At 44.8% G+C, this 22,443-nt stretch overlaps 1 protein-coding gene across 1 annotated transcript; it reads right to left on the bottom strand.

Annotated features, from left to right (window-relative positions):
* Nucleotides 1-2,558: 2,558 nt before the first annotated feature.
* On the bottom strand, nt 2,559-21,635 carry prkd4 (protein kinase D4). Its single transcript, XM_079490636.1, has 17 exons — nt 21,499-21,635; nt 19,438-19,569; nt 18,572-18,726; nt 15,618-15,798; nt 13,706-13,789; nt 12,887-13,034; nt 11,101-11,227; nt 10,709-10,786; nt 9,949-10,183; nt 9,688-9,716; nt 9,218-9,290; nt 8,274-8,380; nt 7,311-7,472; nt 6,538-6,636; nt 6,120-6,387; nt 3,072-3,157; nt 2,559-2,718 (listed from the first exon to the last, which is right to left on the bottom strand). Exons 2-17 carry the CDS (start codon nt 19,547-19,549, stop codon nt 2,560-2,562), a joined length of 2,103 nt encoding a protein of 700 aa, XP_079346762.1. The 5' UTR covers nt 19,550-19,569; nt 21,499-21,635; the 3' UTR covers nt 2,559.
* Nucleotides 21,636-22,443: the final 808 nt, after the last annotated feature.

The raw sequence follows: 22,443 nt of genomic DNA, 5'->3' as shown, positions 1-22,443 counted from the left end.
CCTCTTGCATACTCTGAAAACTCGTTACTCGTTAATGCCGGTTGAAAAACTCTGGCAGTATGATGTAATGAAAAGCCAGTCTCATGGTGGAAGTTTCTCTGTCGGAAAATACACAATTACTACAGCACTGTGAGCCATATATGTTTAACGATAGTCCTTAACAATCGCATCCCTACAGCCACAACCCTCCGCTTTGAAACCAAAGAGATGAGCCTATAGGAGGGGGTGGGGTGGATAGTGGAGTGGAAGGGGAGGGGGCACGCATACTTTACTTTTTTTTTTTTTTTTTTGCCTGTGTATCACCTGCTGATAAGAGAAACTGAATAGAAAATGTTAAGATGAAGGCAAACTCCCCCTACAGACTTGTGTACTGTAGCCGAGGAGAGTGAGCGAACCCTGTAAAATGTAACACAAAAAAGAATGAAGAAGCCATGCATGGCTGGGTCGGGGACCGTAGAACGAAGAACGAACCAAAAACAGGATGCGGCCAGAGAAAGTGAACCCACGCGCCTCTCTTCTCTCTCTCTCCTGCCTCTGGCTAAAACACTCCCTCTAGAGAAAAAGGAGCTGGCTGTGTAATTATTTTGGTGCTCTGGAGGTGGGAGATGCGATGGAGGTTAGAGAGAGGCGCTGCTGAGGAGAGAGAAAGAACAGGGCATTATTAGGAATGTTCCGGATAAAAACTTAAAAAAAGAAGACTTGGCACTGCATGCGGGGGACCATTGCAGGGCCGATCGATGTCAGAAAGTTACGCAAAAGCCGAATTCATGCTTTGTTAATGCACGTGGTGTCACTCGCTGAGACGGTTATTTTCGGCGAGCGTGATGATGGCCGTATAAGATGGCAAAGCATTGATTGATTGATTGAAATATTTATTAACAGTTTGCAGAATTACAGTACATTTCAAGCACAAACTCAATACAAAGACTGTTAACTGTGAGTGGACAACCCAATTAAGCATTACACTTGTTTACAAGAGGGTCCACCTAGCAAAAGTCAGCAGTGAAGATTGGGTCCCATTAGCGACGGACGCTCTGTCTGCTTGGCAGCCATTGTTAATGATGAGAGGCTCTTAAATGGCGTCCACCCCTCCCTGTGCATGACACGATTAATTTTTCTCTTCCTTCATCTGTGTTCTATTCTTTCTTTTCCTTCCTCTTCCTCGACTTCGGTCTGTCTTGTCTCATCAGTCACATAAAGCTCACTTTCACATACAGTCAAAAGTTTCAAAGAAAAGAAATGAAAAAATAAAAAACACACCTTGGAATAAAAAAGGAAAACTATATTGCTACTTGACAGTTGTTTGTGTTTGTTTTGTTTTTCGTTTCTTTTTTTGAGTGGACGACAAAAGAGACATTTCATGAAAATCACTTTCAGTATGTAAATGGGGAGACACGGCAGAGTTGTATTTAAAGGACAACTTTAGTTTTTTTCAACCAAGGTTCATTTTAGGTTGTTATTAGAGAAAGTGAGTTATTTGCTGCTTTCTTTCGTTTTAGGGATTTTAGCTGTTTTTGACAGGGGGGTGGGGGCATTCAAACATGGGGCTAAATATGTAATCTTTTACAAAATGTTATAGCGATTTCTTTTTTTCTCATTTACTATAGTCCTATACTATACCCCAAGAAATTACATCTGGCCACAAAAGATCCCAGGATCTACTGAATGTAGATCCTGGGGGGAAGCCACACTGTGTGTCATAGGCTCAATATGTCAGTTTGACACAATCAGGAGTAGATCCCGTGATCTTTTGTGGCCAGAAAGCAGTAAATTAAAAAAGAAAATAACACTCAGATTTTACTTTCTCTATTAACAACCTAAAACATGAACCTTGGTTGAAGAAAAACTAAAGTTGTCCTTTAAGTCTCTCGTCGTCACACCGGCTAGCATCACACACACACACCATTATGAACTCATTGCATTTTTACCAACTGTCAACTGACAGTCAAATAATTAAATATGGTAAATATGGTTAACAGCATGATTACAGGTGACAAAATAAGTTGTGGATTTGGCTGAGGGATAGCATTTAAATACTAACTGTTTGTGAATAACAGAGTTTAAAGCTGCACTATATGTACACTTTCCTCTTCTACTCCGGATTTGAACCCGGTTTCCTGTGCAAGTGCTTACATTTTTCCATTAAGCTAATAGAGCCTGCTTGCTGCTTGCTCAGTGGGGATACATTTAATCTTGACCATCCGGTCAAAATCCGTGTCAGATCCTGTTTCTAGGACCTTTGACATGATCTAAATTAGACAAAATAAAACCACCCCAATTGTATAAGTTATATTGTATTAACATACTCTACAATGCTGTATAAATTGAACATTTCGTTCCATTTATACACTCTCTGCGTTACCGAAATATAAGAGTCCATTTGGTTTAGCTGCATGCGGGGACCCCCTGAAAACCCCACAAGGACCCCTGGGTCCTTTGAGAACCTCTCAAACCCACTGAGAACACGATTCAACCCAACACTAGCTTCCTGACACAACCCCGCTTCAACCTACGGCCTCCTCCGTCCAGGCTATAAGGTCAAGGTCAATGTCGTGGTGCTCATTCCCGGGGTGGGGGGTCCCAGGAGAGGTGAGAGGGGAAGTCCAGGCCTTTCTCCTGGGCGTGGTGCCTCCAGCGCTCCTCGTCCCCCTGGTGGGTGAGGTACATGCTGCCCATACGCTGCTCAAACTCCCTCAGGTCACACCACAGCTGGAAGTCCTGGAGGTCAAGTCAAGGCCGAGATATGAATGGAAAGAAGAGGAAAAGTGGGAGAGACATGCAGGGTCAGGTGGATTGTTTTAACCCTATATTATTACAACTGGGTTATCTTCTTAGGAAATACATCTTATTTTTCTGTGGTCTATGTAATATTATAATAGTTTGAGATACTGGATTACTGATGAGCTGTATGCCGTAAGATTAAAACAAAAATGGGTTTAAAATATTTCACTTTATGCAAAGTTTATGCAAATAAAATATATATAACACACACACACACACACTCTATTTTTTACATGCACCTAATCTGAATCAACATGAAAATGAAATAATTGTAATGTTTTGAATCTGACCTGAAGCCAGGGGTGACCCAGAGCCCTGCCAACAGTGAACCTCCGTCGCGTAGACACCTGCAGCAGGTTACTGATCAGACTCACAGCTGTGGGAGAAGCAGAAGAGATTTGATTCAATGATTACAATATAACTCCCTGCTATGTCCCACATAAGAGTGGTTGTTAGGGTGGAATGGTTTGAATGGCATAATATAAGGTAGTGGTTTTCAACCCGTTTTATATCAAGGCCCATTAATTATTTGAGTCCCCCCGACATTTACCTGGGGACCACCTGGAACCCCCTCAACGACCACTGGTCCCCGGACCACTGGTTGTAAATGCTATTCAGCAATGAGTCAATGACACTTTTGATATGAAGTGGGGTGCTGAGGGCGCTGCAGCGCCCCCTGGTGGTGGGCAGGGGGGGGGGGGGGTTTGTTTCGTAGACTTTAAAAAAAGAAATATATATATATATATATATATTTTAAAAGCATATAGGCTATAGACAAATACATCTATTAGAACAATAATATATTTATTATTTAACTTTGGGGAATAAAATAGATGTTGAGAAAGGAGTTTGTTTTGAGTAATATATGTGTGTTGCTTTAGACAGTAGGAACCTTTGTAACAGGTACTGCGTGACGCAGGAACCTGTTAATGGTTGCACCTCTGTTTACGTTTGGTTTGAGCTGTAGAGGTAGAGAGGTGCGTTGCAAACTAATTCAACAAACTATTGCCCGTTGGATACATTAATTCATGGTGAAAGGGAAGGCGAAGGCACTTTCTCCCAAATAATAGGTAAGACATTACATTATAGTTTATTGCTGGTTGCTGCTGCCGCCGTGCAGAAATGGGCTGTTAAATGCATAATTATGTGTCCTGTGTGCTTATGGCATTGGTTCTCAAAGTGGGGTCTGGGCCGGGGACGGGACCTTAGGACGGGGGTCCTTGAGGGAATTCCAGGGGGTCCCCAACTTAGAGTATGGTCCCCAAACCGTCCTGTAATTTAGCTTTAACAATAATTGTTCAACTTAAACTATCACTTATACCACCATTAATGGATGGTTGGAATTAAATAAACAAACAAATAAATAGATAGAAATACAAACAAACAGAACAGTCTACATCAGTGGTTTTCAACCAGTGGTCCGGGGACCACCAGTGGTCCTTGAGGAGGTCCCAGGTGGTCACCAGCTAAATGATGGAGAGTTGCCTGGTAACCAAATGGACCCTTGTAGATCTTTAACTCTTATGAGCACTCTCAAGAGTTAAATTTTTGTTAAACATCTGCTTTACTAGTTAATTTAGTCGATACACAAATACAATTAGAATGTAAAATCATAGTTATTTTGATCAACCTTTGCCTGTTATCCCTCCTATTGGTACCACCATGCAACAGTGGCAGCGGTGGCCGAACGGATTGCGAAGCGGTCTTGATACCGGAAGGTCGCCAGTTCGAATCAGCGGTCCGACACGTTAAAATTACCACCGCTGAAGTGCCCTTGAACAAGGCATTGAACCACTACGATGAAATGTTCTATGAGCAGGGCCTGGCTGGAAACAAGTTCTTGAGCTTAGCCCAGATACCCTGGGTAAATATAGTAATCATTTCATTTAATTTCACCAGCATGGAATGGAAATCTCATCGAATGGTGATCCGTGGCTCAAATGCTGAATAAATAATGGGCCTTGACATGAACAAATTTAGTTGAAAACCACTGGACATGAATGCATCATATACTGTAGCTGCAATTTTAAGCTATGATTCCCTAGCCTCGCGTTGCGATACTGATTCCCTGCTTTCACAAACAAATTATTCAATGACTTAACCTTGGTCAAAAACGGTATCATTTGAAACCTTTTTGCAGATGGAGGTCTTCGGATTAAATACACTGATTTTATTTGGGCGTCCTCCAAAATAAATGGAAGCAAGCCCAGAAAAAACCCAGCGACTACCAATATTCTCAAGCAACCTCACAGAAAAACAAGTAAAAATTGGCTTTATAGGCCTATAACAAGCAGACTCCTACTCCCTACCTCCCGTGTTGATTTTAATTTAGTTTTAATTTATTTAGTTTTCGTCACATTTTAGTCACCTGGAATGTTTTAGTGTTAGTATAGACAGTATAGTTTTAGTAGAAATAAATATAAGATTTTAGTCGACTAAATCTACAGTTGATTTAGTCTAAAAGGTGTTTTGGCGGACCTTGCCGTCGCAACTTTACACTTGCTGAAAATGGCTCACAATGCGTCGCACTGCAAGCTTGTAGATCGGCTATTTTCAGCATGCAACCAAGTGTCAAATGACTTATACTGGATCTCTTATCCACTACTCCCTTCTTCCTAACATTTTAGTCTAGTGTTTGATGTTTGTTGACGAAATTGTCACTATATATTACACTTTTACTCATCATAGCTTAGTTTTCATGTAGGTTCCATTTAGTTTGCGTCGGTGAAAAAGGGTAGTCGACGAACATTTTTTGTCATAGTATTAGTCGATGAAATCAACACTGCCTAGTTAGCCCCCAGTGAGATGGTGGCCCAGGGCTGTCAGGGGTACATGAAGTTGAAATGAAAATGTCATCAGTCTTGCGTTGATCCCGCCTCTAGCGGCCGCATACGGCTGCATATCGCTACGGTCTGATTTGGACCGGAGTACCAGACTCACCCTTCTGGCAGAATGCAAATGTTGTCCAGCAGGGGGAGTGGTTTTACCAGGCTATGTCGGGGGTACATGCAGGAGAAATGAACACTGCCTACCCCCCAGTGAGATGGTGGCCCAGGGCTGAAGGAGAAATGAACACTGCCTACCCCCCAGTGAGATGGTGGCCCAGGGCTGAAGGAGAAATGAACACTGCCTACCCCCCAGAGAGATGGTGGCCCAGGGCTGAAGGAGAAATGAACACTGCCTACCCCCCAGTGAGATGGTGGCCCAGGGCTGAAGGAGAAATGAACACTGCCTACCCCCCAGAGAGATGGTGGCCCAGGGCTGAAGGAGAAATGAACACTGCCTACCCCCCAGAGAGATGGTGGCCCAGGGCTGAAGGAGAAATGAACACTGCCTACCCCCCAGAGAGATGGTGGCCCAGGGCTGTCGGGGGTACATGAAGGAGGCGTTGGTGATCTGCTGCCCGATGTCCTCGTCCTCGTTGAAGGGGAAGGTGCCGCTCAGGCTGACGTACGTGATGACGCCCGCCGACCACATGTCCAGCGAGCGGTTGTAGCCGTGGCTGCTGATGACCTCGGGCGCCAGGTAGGCCGGCGTGCCCACCACCGAGCGGCGGAAGGACTTCTCGCCGATGATGCGGGCGAAGCCGAAGTCGCAGAGCTTCACCTGAGAGAGAGAGGAGGATGAGGAGAAGGCGTAGCGTGGCATTAGTCCGACCATTACTAACACTATCCCAAACCCTAACCTCACAGGAAGCCACGGGTGATTTGTAACCCGCAGCACAAGTGATTTGTGCACACACAGTCACACACTCACCTGAGGGAAGGGGTCCGGGGAGGCCAGCAGCACGTTCTCAGGTTTCAGGTCACAGTGGGCGATGTGTTTGATGTGCAAGTACCTCAGAGCTTCTAGGATCTAACACACACACACACGCACGCGCGCGCGCGCACACACACACACACACACACACACACACACACACACACACACACACACACACACACACACACACACACACACACACACACACACACACACACACACACACACACAGTCCTGACTGTTATAAAGCTTTGGTACGGTATATTTGTAATTGATCAAATCAGTTGTGTCAGTGTGTAGAGGAAAGCAGTACAAAATAATTGCGTTGTTTGAACCAATCTTAAGCTCAATTTTTGTATACGTAGTAAATAACTGATCTACAAGCTGTGTTGCTTGTTGTGTTGCTTGTTGATCAGCTATTTTTATTTATTTGGGAACATTTTCACCTATAATGCCCAAAAGGCAGACTATTGGCTTTAGCCTTTCTGTGATCTACAATTTACCCTATCTGTGATCGGTAATTTACCCTATCTTGAGAAACCGATCTTTTATACCATTTAATTGGTGTAAAAGTCAATCAGATATATTGTATAATATCATTTTGCATCTTTGTGACAGGCTTAAACATTCTCCCCTTCCTCCCCACACCCTGGTCGTGGGTTTTGACATATAATAATTCAACATTCAACTTGTTCCCTTACGGGCTTACGCACAAGATCGGTATCTGTCCCAAAAAACCCTGATGGGAGCATCCCTCCCTAATATACCTGCATGACCAGGAAGCGCGTGTTGCGCTCCGGCAGCCGTCCCTTCTCACTGGACAGAATCATCTCCAGCATGTCTCCATGGAGCTTCTCCATCACCACAAACACATACTCTACAGTCTCAAACATCCCCTCCAGCAGGACCACTCCTAGATGGGAGAGATTCTGCACAGAGGCACACACACACACACGCACACACAGACACACACACATAAATGGATACATGAACACTGACGATTGTAATGGTACAGTCTATGATTAAGATTTAAAGGGACTGCAAAAAAATATTTATTAATGATGTTTATAAGATTTAGTGTGTGTAATCTTTCCGAGTGGCTCTGACGTCAGAGGAGCAGTGGTCACCTCACCACCGGAGCGGTGGTCACCTCACCACCGAAAATCCAGACTATGAATGAGCCTTAACATTACCATTGATATTAGGAATGTGATGTCCCGATCACGTTCTTTGCTCCCGATCCGATCATTTGATTTTGAGTATCTGCCGATACCGATTTTTCCCGATCCGATATTTATTTTTTTATTTTTTTATTTTTTTTAAGATATATTTTTTTTGCGGCTTACGCCTTTTATTGGTTTTTGAAGGGACAGACAGTAGGCTGACAGGAAACGGGAGAGAGATGGGGGAAGACATGCAGTAAAGGCCGTGTCGGGCTCGGGAGTCGAACCCGCGGCACACTGCGACTGGATTACCAGTCGGGTGCCCAGACGGTTACGCCACCGCCTGGGCCCGATATTTATATTTTTATAGAACAGTTATGCCATATCACAATAGTACAATATCCCAAATCACAGACAATATGAATTATCCAGTCCAATCATGATACGGATATAATGTTGATACGGTCATGTTTTTTTTGCTCTCGATCCGATTCCGAAACATTAACAGAATAATAGTTCTGTTAAAGTTACAAATGACTCATCATAATTGTCAGAGATCAGATGTACCTGTAAAATGGCCACTTCGTTCCTCAGCTGTCTCTCCTGCTTGTTGGGGAAGCGGGTCTTGTCTATCACTTTGATGGCCACAGAGCGGCCGGTATGCCTGTGAGTACCTGCAGGGGGAATGAAGAGAAACATCTCATACATGGTCTCTGTCGGGAAGAAACCTCTTCATCTCCATGTCTTTTTCATGAATTAATAGCAATAATAAACGTTATTTATATAGCACCTTTCATGGCATAAAATGCAAAAAAAGAGCCTAGAAGAGCAAAAAAAAAGTCCTACTTGATCACACTGTCACAAAACGCGTTTGGAGCTTGTCGAGCTGTTACCTTTTACATTTTTGAATTTGAAGTAGTGCTGCAGCACGATTCATACTCAAATGTGAATCTCGATTTTCCTGCACAAGAATTGAGATCACGATTCTCACACGATTCTCATTTTTTCCATGAAATTGATTGATTGAACAGCCAACTAGTGCTGCACAATTCTTCACATCTGAATCTGAATCTATATCTGAACCTTTTTTCCACTAATTGTGCATCACTACCAGCCAGCAACTCTACATCTGACATCACTGACAACAGATTCACTCAACTGTGCCGTATTATCTGTATCAATTATGCCGTATTATTTGTATCCTGAAAAGTAACGGTTTGGGATATGAGGTTTCCACACGAAACTTGAGACCATTGGAAGAGTTCTGACTGACGCTTGCGTTGGTAGCTCACTCTCTGCTTAGTCAGTTCAGGAGATGGAGATATTGTGAAGGAAATACTAAATCTGACACATGATGAAAATGATTGGTAACGAGGGTTCTGAAGTTATTATGTGAGACAGTGAGAGATGTACTCACTGGAGTGAACGTAAAGGAGTGACTTTAGAGTAAAAAGCATTATCCAAGCCTACACCCTACCTCCATACACCACTCCAACACTCCTCCACCCTACCTCCATACACCACTCCAAATTGTCCCGAACCAAGCACCTCATCTGTGGAGATCTGATAGACTGAGCTGACATCCTGAAATATTGAATTATTGCACACAGTAGCACATTAACACATTAACCTTAATGAAAATGTCAAAACTTTTCTAAATGTTCCAAACAATTTTAAGAAATAATTATTTTTCAAACTGATTAAAGCAGAGCATACAGGGCTTAAAGCAGCACTAGGTAACATTTATTTAATGAATGTAATGACAAACGGTTTAATTTGGTTATCTCCATAATTTAGCTCAGGACCACCCAGAAGATTGAAAACCCCTCAAGGACCACTGGTGGTCCCCGGACCACTGTTTGAAAACCACTGATGTAGGCTATTTAAGGCTCTGTGAGTGGCTACTCACTACTGTACCTTACTGTACAACAGGCAGTCAGGCTATTATAAAAGGCTCTGTGAGTGGCTATACTGTACTTACAACAGGGAGTCCACTCTGAGCTGCATTATCTGTAACGACAACACAACACAACACACACATTCACAACATGTCCAACTGAATGAAGTTGAAAGATGTTGTGCAAACACAACATTATAAGACTGTCCAAATGTCCACGCTGACTATTTGCAATTCAGTAACTTGGAAAAAACAGCCAACGTTGCGAAAGAAAGCAACTTATATCTAAGACATAATTCTGACCTGTTCAACCCCGGTGGAAAAGGGGCCTTATTGTCACCTCACCGTGGTTGTCCAGGTTCCCTGAACACGTGCCACTGCCAGACATGGGCATGAGAGCTTGACGGAGAGCGTTCTCCCAGCTCTGCGCGTCCGTGCCAGCGATGACGCAATGCACCGCTGCGGCCGTCACCACCTCGAAGGAGTGGGCGGAGGCGGTGGTGTCGTCAGGTAACAATGAGGGCCGCGTGGAGAGTTCAGAGGCCCCTCGTACCTGCAGAACCTCAGACAGAGGAATCTCCTGGTCGACAGACAATGGAGTTGGAGAGAAACAGGACAGAGGAGAGAGGCAGAAAGAAACGAACGCCATGATTTTGGACATCTACTTTGACAAGTAGAGAGATGATTGCAGATCAGCTATTCTTTTTTTTTTTAATACATTTTTATTTCATTTTTTGGATGAAAGGCACAGGTACAGGCATACAAAGAGAATGCACACAAAGCATAATTCAGATCAGCTATTCTATGTTCTCGAGTTACTGGTGCACATTCAACCCAAAAAGGAGAAATATCTGCACACTGAAAAAGAAGCTCCCAGAACAGTTAATTTACTTCTTCACATTTGTGTCACATATAGACCCCTATTAGGACAAACAACTCTCCATCATTTAGCTGGGAACCACCTGGAACCCCCTCAAGGACCACTGGTGGTCCCCGGACCAATGGTTGAAAACGTATGGCCTGGCCTAGCCAAGCCATAACAAAATTGGGGCTTGTCTAAATAAGCAAACAAATTGTTCAGGCCTAAAAGGATCTGTGACTGTACCTTGTAATACTTGGTGCAGTTCTCGTTCTGGTGCAGAGTGATGCTCTTCCAGTCCAAGATCCAGTAATGACGTTTCCTCTGTAGACGACAATAAGGAACGAATACATATACTTTTGTTGTATCTTGTATGACCTTGTAAGGTAAAAACACAACTGGTTATTGCTATTTATTGCATTTTTCAACTGAAAAGCTGTTATTTTCGTGCAACAAAGGATAAGTTAAGCCTGTGCGGGGAATGTGCACAAACTGTGTGTGTGTTCCATGTCACGGATCAGTGGTTCAATGAGTTTACTTGCATGGTGTGTGTGTGCGCGCGTGTGCTCACCAGTGTATGTGTGTGTGTATACTGCTAAATGCCTAAAGAGTGTGTGTGTGTGTGCGTGTGTGCTCACCAGCGTGTCAGTGTTGGTGTAATGCAGCAGCCATCCCTCCTTCAACGCCGGTCTGCTGGCTCTGCTCTTGACGTGACGCACAGACTGAACCAGCCTCATCAGAGGGATGTAGCTGCTGAAACAGGGCCTGGGGTGGATGGATGGATGGATGGACCACACGTCACACAACGCTCAAAGCCGAGGTAAAAAAAACATTAGCGTTCTTCAAATTCTGTCCAAACCCGACCTTACCTAATGCTTTAGGGCCCGGTTCGGGCCTAAAATGACTGTTAATTAGTCGAATGGGGCCAAGCCTCGGGCCGGACCAGTTAGGGCCCCGTTAGGGCCCCGTTAGGGCCAGGCCTTAATGTTCAGAACTCTAGCTCACATCCAAAGTTCTCAATGTTTTGTCTCGGGAACATGTTCAAGTCAAGGACCGCCAAATTGGTATGTATTTGGCCGCGGACCCGCCCCATCTGAAAATGTTATGTGCCAGGGACCCCACTACCAGAAGAACAGATTTGTGTTAAATTTTTTGTTCAAAATTAGCAGATGTACTGTACAGGACCACTCTTGTTGAAGGTGTGCTAGTGTCCAATCAATTGTAACGCACGTGCACGCACGCACACATGCGCACACACGCACACACACGCGCACACACACCTCCAACATGATTGAACAGCACTCCTGCTATACCCGGCAAGGGCCTCTAGGTGGGGGTGTGGACCGTTGGAAAGGTCTGCTGTTGTTGTAGAACAGTGGGTTTTCAACCCTTTTCATATCAAGGCCCATTATCTTTTCAGCATTTGAGCCACGGACCACCATTTGATTAGATTAAACTAAAGGTCTATTCATAGTCTGGATTTTCGGTGGTGAGGTGACCACCGGAGGTGTCATGTTGAAGACTTGAAGTTGCGGTGGTCACCTCACCACCGATAAATCAGACTATGAATAATGCTTTAGCGTTTAGCCTCTCAGACCCAAAACTAAGAATATTTTGTCCACATAGGAGAGACAAAACAGCGCGGCCAAATACATATCAAGTTTGAGAACCACCGGTTTAGACTCTGAAAGAGTTCAGATTGACACTCAGGTCTTAACCCAGGGGTCCTTGAGGCAGTTCCAGGGGGTCCCCAGCTAAATGATAGTTTGGAACCAAATGGACCCTTATGGGTCTGTAACTCTGAGAGTGTACAAATGGAACCAAATGGACCCGAAATGGAGTTAAATTAACATTTGATTTTACAATATAAATGGGGGTCCCAGAGATAGAAATGCCATTTAAATGGGGGAAATTAAACGGGTTTGAGAATCACTGCTAGAGCCGTAAAAACCTTCTCTTATGGGGGTCCCTGGCATATCTTTTCAAATGGGGGTCCGCGGGCTAAGTGTCAATTTGGGAGTCCTTGAACAAACAAAAAGGTAGGAGCGCACACCAGTAGTGGGGAGGTGCTGACCGCAGGAAATAAAACTTTGACTAAGAAAGGAAAGAGGCCGCACAGCTCGTAGTCACGATGCTATAAACTTTATTATGCCAACGTTTCGGCAAGCAGGTTGCCTTCTTCAGGGTATGACACAAAAGGGGTAAAACTAGTACTTATAAAGATTGGGACAAAGGTGCACTCATCAGGGAGTGTCCTCAATCTGGCCAACACCCAGAGAGGGTAATTGGTTGCTGGCAACAATTATAACTTATTATAATATGCAAAACGGCATCAAAATGCAATGGGTAAGTCAATAGAAATATATGTATAGAAATGCTTTGGGAGTCCTTGACATGAAAGATTTAGGGAACCCACTGTCTTACCCGATAGGGGTCTGCCGGGGGAAAGCTTCCAGGGTGCCGTACAGCGGGTTCTCGTCGATGGCCATCACGTCGTTGTCATCCAGCGATGATGATGATGACTCATCGCTGTCCTCTGGCTCATCTCTGTAGCCGTGACTGGCTGTGGAATCTGAAACGTATGACATCATCATGACATGTATACAGGAAATATAACACTGTGGCGGTGTGACAGTGGACGCGTTGTGTGATTGATGATCTGTGTCGCATTTAGACCTGTTCTCATTAATGTACGTCCTGTGGAGATCCAGTGCAGACTTTGACATAGCCTCGTGCGGCGTAGCCGTCCTTCATCTGCCTTTGCAATGCATATTGCCCCAGGCAGTGATACTAGTATCGCTACGCCAGGCTAGCTTCATGACACTTGCTTGAAGTTGATACTTGCTCATATGGCTTGACTACAAGAACTAAGTGAAGTTTCTAGGTTAGTTTCCATACATGCCAGCTCATATAAGGTTACCACATATAATACCACACACATACACATTCGGCTGAGTAAAGACTGTCACAGTCACAGATGACTTCTCACTAGGGATGTCCCGATCACGTTTTTTTTGCTCCCGATCCGATTCCGATCAATTGATTTTGAGTATCTGCCGATACCGATTTTTTCCCAAGAACACTTGTCATATCACAATAGTATAATATCCAGTCTAATATCATGATATGGCTATAATATTGATACCAGGGATGTCCCCCGATCACGTTTTTGCTCCCCATCCGACTCCGATCATTTGAAAATGACGTGATCGGCCCTGATTTCGGGACAGGCCTACTTCTCACCTTCCCCGTTGACACTTCTCTTCTCTCCCGGACAGTCTTTGGGGACGAGCGGCTCGCAGCGCCGGTGGCAGTTGAACCTGCAGTCTGTGACAGCAGACAGATGGGAAGGTTGTTATGTGTGTGTAGAGGTGACAGAGGAAGGTCGTTATGTGTGCATGTAGAGGTGACAGAGGAAGGTTGTTATGTGTGCATGTAGAGGTGACAGAGGAAGGTTGTTATGTGTGTGTAGAGGTGACAGAGGAAGGTTATGTGTGCATGTAGAGGTGACAGAGGAAGGTTGTTATGTGTGCATGTAGAGGTGACAGAGGAAGGTTGTTATGTGTGTGTAGAGGTGACAGAGGAAGGTTATGTGTGCATGTAGAGGTGACAGAGGAAGGTTGTTATGTGTGCATGTAGAGGTGACAGAGGAAGGTTGTTATGTGTGTGTAGAGGTGACAGAGGAAGGTTGTTATGTGTGCATGTAGAGGTGACAGAGGAAGGTTGTTAGTGTGCATGTAGAGGTGACAGAGGAAGGTTATGTGTGCATGTAGAGGTGACAGAGGAAGGTTGTTAGTGTGCATGTAGAGGTGACAGAGGAAGGTTGTTATGTGTGTGTAGAGGTGACAGAGGAAGGTTATGTGTGCATGTAGAGGTGACAGAGGAAGGTTGTTAGTGTGCATGTAGAGGTGACAGAGGAAGGTTATGTGTGCATGTAGAGGTGACAGAGGAAGGTTGTTAGTGTGCATGTAGAGGTGACAGAGGAAGGTTGTTATGTGTGTGTAGAGGTGACAGAGGAAGGTTATGTGTGCATGTAGAGGTGACAGAGGAAGGTTGTTATGTGTGCATGTAGAGGTGACAGAGGAAGGTTGTTATGTGTGCATGTAGAGGTGACAGAGGAAGGTTGTTATGTGTGCATGTAGAGGTGACAGAGGAAGGTTGTTATGTGTGCATGTAGAGGTGACAGAGGAAGGTTGTTATGTGTGCATGTAGAGGTGACAGAGGAAGGTTGTTATGTGTGCATGTAGAGGTGGCAGAGGAAGGTTGTTATGTGTGCATGTAGAGGTGACAGAGGAAGGTTATGTGTGCATGTAGAGGTGACAGAGGAAGGTTGTTTATATGTGTGCATGTAGAGGTGACAGAGGAAGGTTGTTTATATGTGTGTATGTAGAGGTGACAGATCGAGGAAGATGGATGGTGCAATAAAAGCGAATTGAACACAGCTCTTATGATATCAGCTTTCTGTAAACTATTCCACACAACGTCCTAAAGTTATTATGATCATCATCATCACTGTGGACTATATGTGGTGGAAATGGAAATGTCTTTCCATTTATAGTCGATGCATGAAGTGGATTTTAGTCAAAATGAAGAGTTATAGAGAGACGACTAACGCACAACCGGTTCAATTTCTAGCAGGTGCGTCGGTCCTAGCAGAGCAGCAAACGTATGGAGAAGGAGGGAGACCTGCACACCGCCACTTGCTGGTTCAAGAGATTTAATTATTTAAGAGTCATAGCAACCTTTCGGCCTCATGCCTGAAGAGGGCCGAAAGGCCGAAACGTTGCTATGACTCTTAAATAAATAAATCTCTGTGCGAGTCAGAGAAAAGAAACATACACTGAATTATTTGGCTATGAAAGAAGTTCTGCAATATCACAGAGCCTAGTATATCGTCAATGAAGGCTAAAGTCATAACATGAACGAAGTGCACTTTAAATGTTTGTGTGACCGCTGACCGCTGGGTAGTTCTTATTCCGGTTGTGGTTTCCTGCCTGATGACTACAAATCAGTGACTACAACATGACGTAAATTACCATCCGCTCCAGATCGGTTCACACAGTGATTTGGTAACACAGACCAGGCTTTTCCACCTCGGAGGAAAGCCTGGTCTGTGTTACCAAATCGCTGTGTGATGCAAGGTTATATATCTCACCAGAGCACTGCAGACCCTGTCTGAAGAGACCCTTGAGCAGGCGGTGGCAGTACTGGCAGACGGTGGGTTTGGTGTAGCTGTGGATGTGGAAGGTGTGCGGGACACCGGAGCCCCCCACGCCCAGCCACACGGGTGGCTCTGCCCAGGACGGGGGTCTGGATTTGGGCTTGGTTTTACTGATCTGTTGGGGTGAAGAGGAGCACATTAATTTCCTTAATGTGCAACATTGTTTTCTCACTCAACTGTAAACAAATCAACATACAGTATACCGGGTATACGCCAGCGTATCTGCACATTCTGCCAAGTTGTTCACCAGTTTGTCACTGAATGTTGTTCCAAGAGTTGTGATTCCCGGCAGCAGCATTTTCAGTGAAGGCACGCACTGTACTATGGATATGGGCACATACATACGCACTGTACTATGGATATGGGCACATACATACACACTGTACTATGGATATGGGCACATACATACACACTGTACTATGGATATGGGCACATACATACACACTGTACTATGGATATGGGCACATACATACACACTGTACTATGGATATGGGCACATACATACACACTGTACTATGGATATGGGCACATACATACGCACTGTACTATGGATATGGGCACATACATACACACTGTACTATGGATATGGGCACATACATACGCACTGTACTATGGATATGGACACATACATACGCACTGTACTATGGATATGGGCACATACATACACACTGTACTATGGATATGGGCACATACATACACACTGTACTATGGATATGGGCACATACATACGCACTGTACTATGGATATGGGCACATACATACACACTGTACTATGGATATGGGCACATACATACACACTGTACTATGGATATGGGCACATACATACACACTGTACTATGGATATGGGCACATACATACACACTGTACTATGGATATGGGCACATACATACACACTGTACTATGGATATGGGCACATACATACACACTGTACTATGGATATGGGCACATACATACACACTGTACTATGGATATGGGCACATACATACACACTGTACTATGGATATGGGCACATACATACGCACTGTACTATGGATATGGGCACATACATACACACTGTACTATGGATACGGGCACATACATACGCACTGTACTATGGATATGGGCACATACATACGCACTGTACTATGGATACGGGCACATACATACGCACTGTACTATGGATATGGGCACATACATACGCACTGTACTATGGATATGGGCACATACATACGCACTGTACTATGGATATGGGCACATACATACGCACTGTACTATGGATATGGGCACATACATACGCACTGTACTATGGATATGGGCACATACATACGCACTGTACTATGGATATGGACACATACATACACACTGTACTATGGATATGGGCACATACATACACACTGTACTATGGATATGGGCACATACATACACACTGTACTATGGATATGGGGCTGGGCACATACATACACACTGTACTATGGATATGGGGCTGGGCACATACATACACACTGTACTATGGATATGGGCACATACATACGCACTGTACTATGGATATGGGCACATACGCGCGAAGAAGCGGAAAGAAAGTGCCTATAGCCCACGCGTCTCGTTTTTGAGTGGTGTAAACCACTCCTACAACTGGCTTTGTTAGTTTACGTGTCTGTCTGTTTGTCTGTCTGTCTGTTCGTACCAAAAAATGAGCATGGTTGCTATGGTCACCCAGTTCGCACGGGTGTGATTTCATTACGTCAGACATTACGTCAGACCACAGCTGATCAGTCTATATATGACCTTACACCACTCAGTTCACACGGGTGTGATTTTTTTTTCTTTTCAGACAGCTGGTGGTGGATTGAAGTGACGCTCACGTGCGGCTTTAACTTGTAGCTACAAGTTGCAGCCGCGTGCGAGTGTCACTTCCATCCACCAGCTGTTAAAAAACCCACAAGAGGCTATGCGTTTCTTGACGCGACAGTGTAGTTAACTTGTACCATATTTGATAGATTCCCCCTATAGAGCGTCGCAGTCCCGCCCCTTATCATGGACCAGGAAATGATTCTCCGTTCATTTTCCTCATAGACATTTCAGAAAGTATTTATTTAAAGATGGTTACGCCGCGGACAAAGCCAGCTCGAGTCGTGACAAATCATGACAACAAACACAATTTTTGGGGCCGAAAAAATAATTAGAAGAAAAAAACGGCAGGTTACAACACTTTTTTTGTTGTTTTTCTTCTTTGTAATTATTTCTTTGGTCCAAAATATTGTTTGTGTTGTCATGAGTTGCCACGACTCGAGTTGGCTTTGTCCGCGGCGTAACCGTCTTTAAATAAATACTTTCTGAAATTTCTATGGGAAAAATGCATTGGGATTAATTTCCTGGTCCATGGTAGGGGGCGGGACTGCGACGCTCTATAGAGTAATAAAAGGATAGAGACCGAACCGGAGCGTTAGCCCCGCCCCCACGCTATTAATTTCAATAGAAGTTGCTCAGTGGCGTTTTGAAGCACCCGGAAGACTGCTGGAAAGACGATTATAACTCAATGGCTCGAGCGAGCGGAAGTTTAGCCTAGCCTAGCCTAGGACGTCATGAACGTCCGTCCACCTCCATGAAAGTGCTGCAGTTCCTCTTTTCGCCAGTAGGTAGTGGCAGCTTCAACGTTGGATAGCCTTACTGGGGGCTTGATTCCCCCACTCCCTCTACCTCGGCTCCCAGTGGGGAGACCTGAGTTGACGTCAACCTAACCCCGCCCCTAATTTTCATTGGCACGAGTCTCACACTTAGTGAGATAGTTTCACTAGTTTCATATATCTTGCATCTCTTCTTTGCAAACATTCGGTGTGAAGGATGCATTCTGTACAAAATAAATATACTTTAAATACATTTGAAGTTTGACTTGACTGGACTCCCTCTCACCTCCTCCAGACTGCCCCCTGCCTGCGTGGAAAGGGAGTGCGCCCTGGGCCTCCTGGGCGGGAACAGGGAGAGTGAGGCGCCCACCTGACGCCTCGCACGACTACAGTCATTGGCCAGCTGGAGGGCACAGCGCTTATGGAAGTCTAGAGCACACCCTGGATATAAGAGAGAGAGAGAGACTACAGTCATTGGCCAGCTGGAGGGCACAGTGCTTATGGAAGTCTAGAGCACACCCTGGATATAAGAGAGAGAGAGAGAGAGACTACAGTCATTGGTCAGCTGGAGGGCACAGTGCTTATGGAAGTCTAGAGCACAGTCAGCACACCCTGGATATAAGAGAGAGAGAGAGAGAGACTACAGTCATTGGCCAGCTGGAGGGCACAGCGCTTATGGAAGTCTAGAGCACACCCTGGATATGAGAGAGAGAGGGTAGAGGGCACAATTAATCAACCTACGACACCTATGCAATCTCATTTTGTGAAGAATCATGAAAAATGGTGCAGCACTAGTTGGCTGTCCGATTCATTTTAGTGACTTGTGATTTTGCTACAAGAGAGAGACTTTAAGAGAGGTTTAAGTCAAGCACTTTGATGATATGTTGTCTGTTTAAAGTCACAATAGTTATGGCTCCATGTGCCACATTTTGGATGTAGTTAATGTTCAGCAACTACAGACAATAAATATGTATGGAAAAAATGAGAATCGCAGAGAGTCAGAGGGGATGGTCAGAGACGGTCAGAAACTGACAAAGCAATAAAGGGGAATCGGAGACAGACAATAGCAGAAACACAACACTGGGCCCTATTGATGTGCAACTTAAAAATAGAAGTATGTGAATAACTGCATCGTCATATTGATATTCTTGCCTTCGCATTTCAGCCCCTGACGAACGAGTCCCCACAGCATCTCCCCACAGTGGTGGCAGAAGGTGGGCGTGCGATACGATTGGACGACCAGAGAGTGTGGGCGGATCTTCATCTCTGTGACGATGGCCGATCCTGCATGGGTCGGGTCAGAATGAATGGAAAACTGAGTTTTTAGTAGTTTATGATGGAAAGATTAAGTCATGAATAAATGAATATTTGGCACATGGCGGGGCACATGCTAAGAACAAGCAATATGTAGGCTATATATACACTGTAACAAAGCAATACATTTGGCCCAAATGGAACAACATGATGCATAACATTATTTGGGTACAATGTGTAACTACGTAACTGTGACACAAACGCAATAATACTATAAAGTGGCAAAAGTGACATTCTCCATCCGTCTCATGTGTGCACGTCTGTAGTTCCCATATCTCGAGAATGGTCTGGCATGTAATTATGGAGATCCGGTTGTCCAGAACCACCGCTCCAACTGCTATGTATGTGTGTGTATGTATTCAATTCCAATAATAGCAAAAATAGTGCGTTTTGAGCTTGTAGAACGGCTATTTTTTGCTATGACAGTAATAGGCTATGCAATGTGGCCCTCTGGAGTTAGTGTGGAAATATAGTGGCCCTCTGGAGTGAGTGTGGAAATATAGTGGCCCTCTGGAGTTAGTGTGGAAATATAGTGGCCCTCTGGAGTGAGTGTGGAAATATAGTGGCCCTCTGGAGTGAGTGTGGAACTATAGTGGTCCTCTGGAGTGAGTGTGGAAATATAGTGGTCCTCTGGAGTGAGTGTGGAAATATAGTGGCCCTCTGGAGTGAGTGTGGAAATAATAGTGGCCCTCTGGAGTGAGTGTGGAAATATAGTGGCCCTCTGGAGTGAGTGTGGAACTATAGTGGTCCTCTGGAGTGAGTGTGGAACTATAGTGGTCCTCTGGAGTGAGTGTGGAAATATAGTGGCCCTCTGGAGTGAGTGTGGAAATATAGTGGCCCTCTGGAGTGAGTGTGGAACTATAGTGGTCCTCTGGAGTGAGTGTGGAAATATAGTGGCCCTCTGGAGTGAGTGTGGAACTATAGTGGCCCTCTGGAGTGAGTGTGGAAATAATAGTGGCCCTCTGGAGTGAGTGTGGAAATATAGTGGCCCTCTGGAGTGAGTGTGGAACTATAGTGGTCCTCTGGAGTGAGTGTGGAACTATAGTGGTCCTCTGGAGTGAGTGTGGAAATATAGTGGCCCTCTGGAGTGAGTGTGGAACTATAGTGGCCCTCTGGAGTTAGTGTGGAAATATAGTGGCCCTCTGGAGTGAGTGTGGAAATATAGTGGCCCTCTGGAGTGAGTGTGGAACTATAGTGGTCCTCTGGAGTGAGTGTGGAAATATAGTGGTCCTCTGGAGTGAGTGTGGAAATATAGTGGCCCTCTGGAGTGAGTGTGGAAATAATAGTGGCCCTCTGGAGTGAGTGTGGAAATATAGTGGCCCTCTGGAGTGAGTGTGGAACTATTGGCTATATTCAGACCGCAGCCATCTTGACACTGACAGCAAGGTGATACCTAGGTGATATTTCCCATAGACAGCCCATTCATCGAAACAGAAAAGTCCTCTCTAATTATATTAAACTACGTCAAAATCACCAACATTGCAGCTGCAGGGAAAGCTTGAATTATCCTCTTTCAATCTGTAAAGTTTTTGTTTAATAAAAATCCACCTTAGACATGTTATGAGCTACTTCCTGTCAAGAAATTCCTTGCAGATGATTTTGATGTAGTTTAATATAATTAGATGGGACCTTTCTGTTTGGATGAATGGGCTGTCTATGGGAACTTTGGGAAGTATACACCTAGGTATCACCTTGCTGGCAAGATGGCTGCGGTCTGAATATGGCCCATAGTGGCTCTCTCCATCGTCAAAGTTGCCTACCCCTGCTCTATGGTATCTTCTTATTGTATTTATGTTGACACCTCAGTGTTATTTTCATCTTTTCATAAGTAAATACAAAACAACGGGGTGTAGCCGTGGTACTGCCTGCTCTTTCTCAGCAGACGGCCGAGCGTCCAACCTGCGATGATGACCTCGATGAGGTCTCCGTCCTGCAGTGCATCCTGGTCCGTGAGGCGGTGGAGCAGCTGTTCCTCCTCCGAGGTGAGCTGGTGTCGGAACAGGAGGATCTTCTCTCCGCCGCCAGCGCCCACCACACTGAAGTCTGGAGCCTACAGCAGTGGAGAGAGAGGTTGGACATTAGAGAGGTCAGTGGTTTTCAACCCTTTTCATATCAAGGCCCATTATTCATTCGGCATTTGAGCCACGCAGCACCATTTGATGACATTTTTATCCACAACAAAAACTTTTCTTACTTCTACTACAAAAGACGAGAAAGTGAGTCAAACTGGTTTCTGCCAAACAGCAACAATATTATGATTAATCCAGTCTTGGGAGAGTATGTAGGCCTTTTACTGGAGGTCCCAGCCCCTAAAATGACCCCAGGAGGAAGTGTTGACCTTACTGAATTGCTTCAGTTTGAGTTCATTTGAGCACCTAAATTCAGATTTGGGCACCGTAGCATGTGTTTTTTAAGTGGTGGGCCTCAGGTCATCCTAGGGGCTAGAAGGTCCAGGGAAAGGCCTACATACTCTCCAAGAGTTGGGAAAGAACATATCAAGAGAGTGGAGTGGTAGGCCCTTGGATGGACCAGTGGATGCAATGTACCCCACTTTGAAGTGTCACGTCTTAGGCCTAGATTTAGGGTAGGATTGAACCAGTCGCCCTGTAGCCATACAAAGGCCTAGGGTTCCCAGATTGTAAAATGTTGTTCCTCCATCTTGGGAGAGTATGTAGGCCTTTCACTGGACCTCCTAGCCACTAAGATGACCACATGCCCACCACTTAAAGACCATATGTTAGGGTGCCCAAATCTGAAATTAGGTGGTCAAATGACCTGAAACTGAAGCAATTCAGTAAAGGTCAATGCTTCCTCATGGGGTCATTTTAGGGCCTAGGACCTCCA

The sequence above is a fragment of the Electrona antarctica genome, assembly GCF_951216825.1.
Source record: "Electrona antarctica genome assembly, chromosome: 21".
NCBI lineage: Eukaryota > Metazoa > Chordata > Actinopteri > Myctophiformes > Myctophidae > Electrona > Electrona antarctica.
This window is presented reverse-complemented; position numbering and strand designations above follow the sequence as displayed.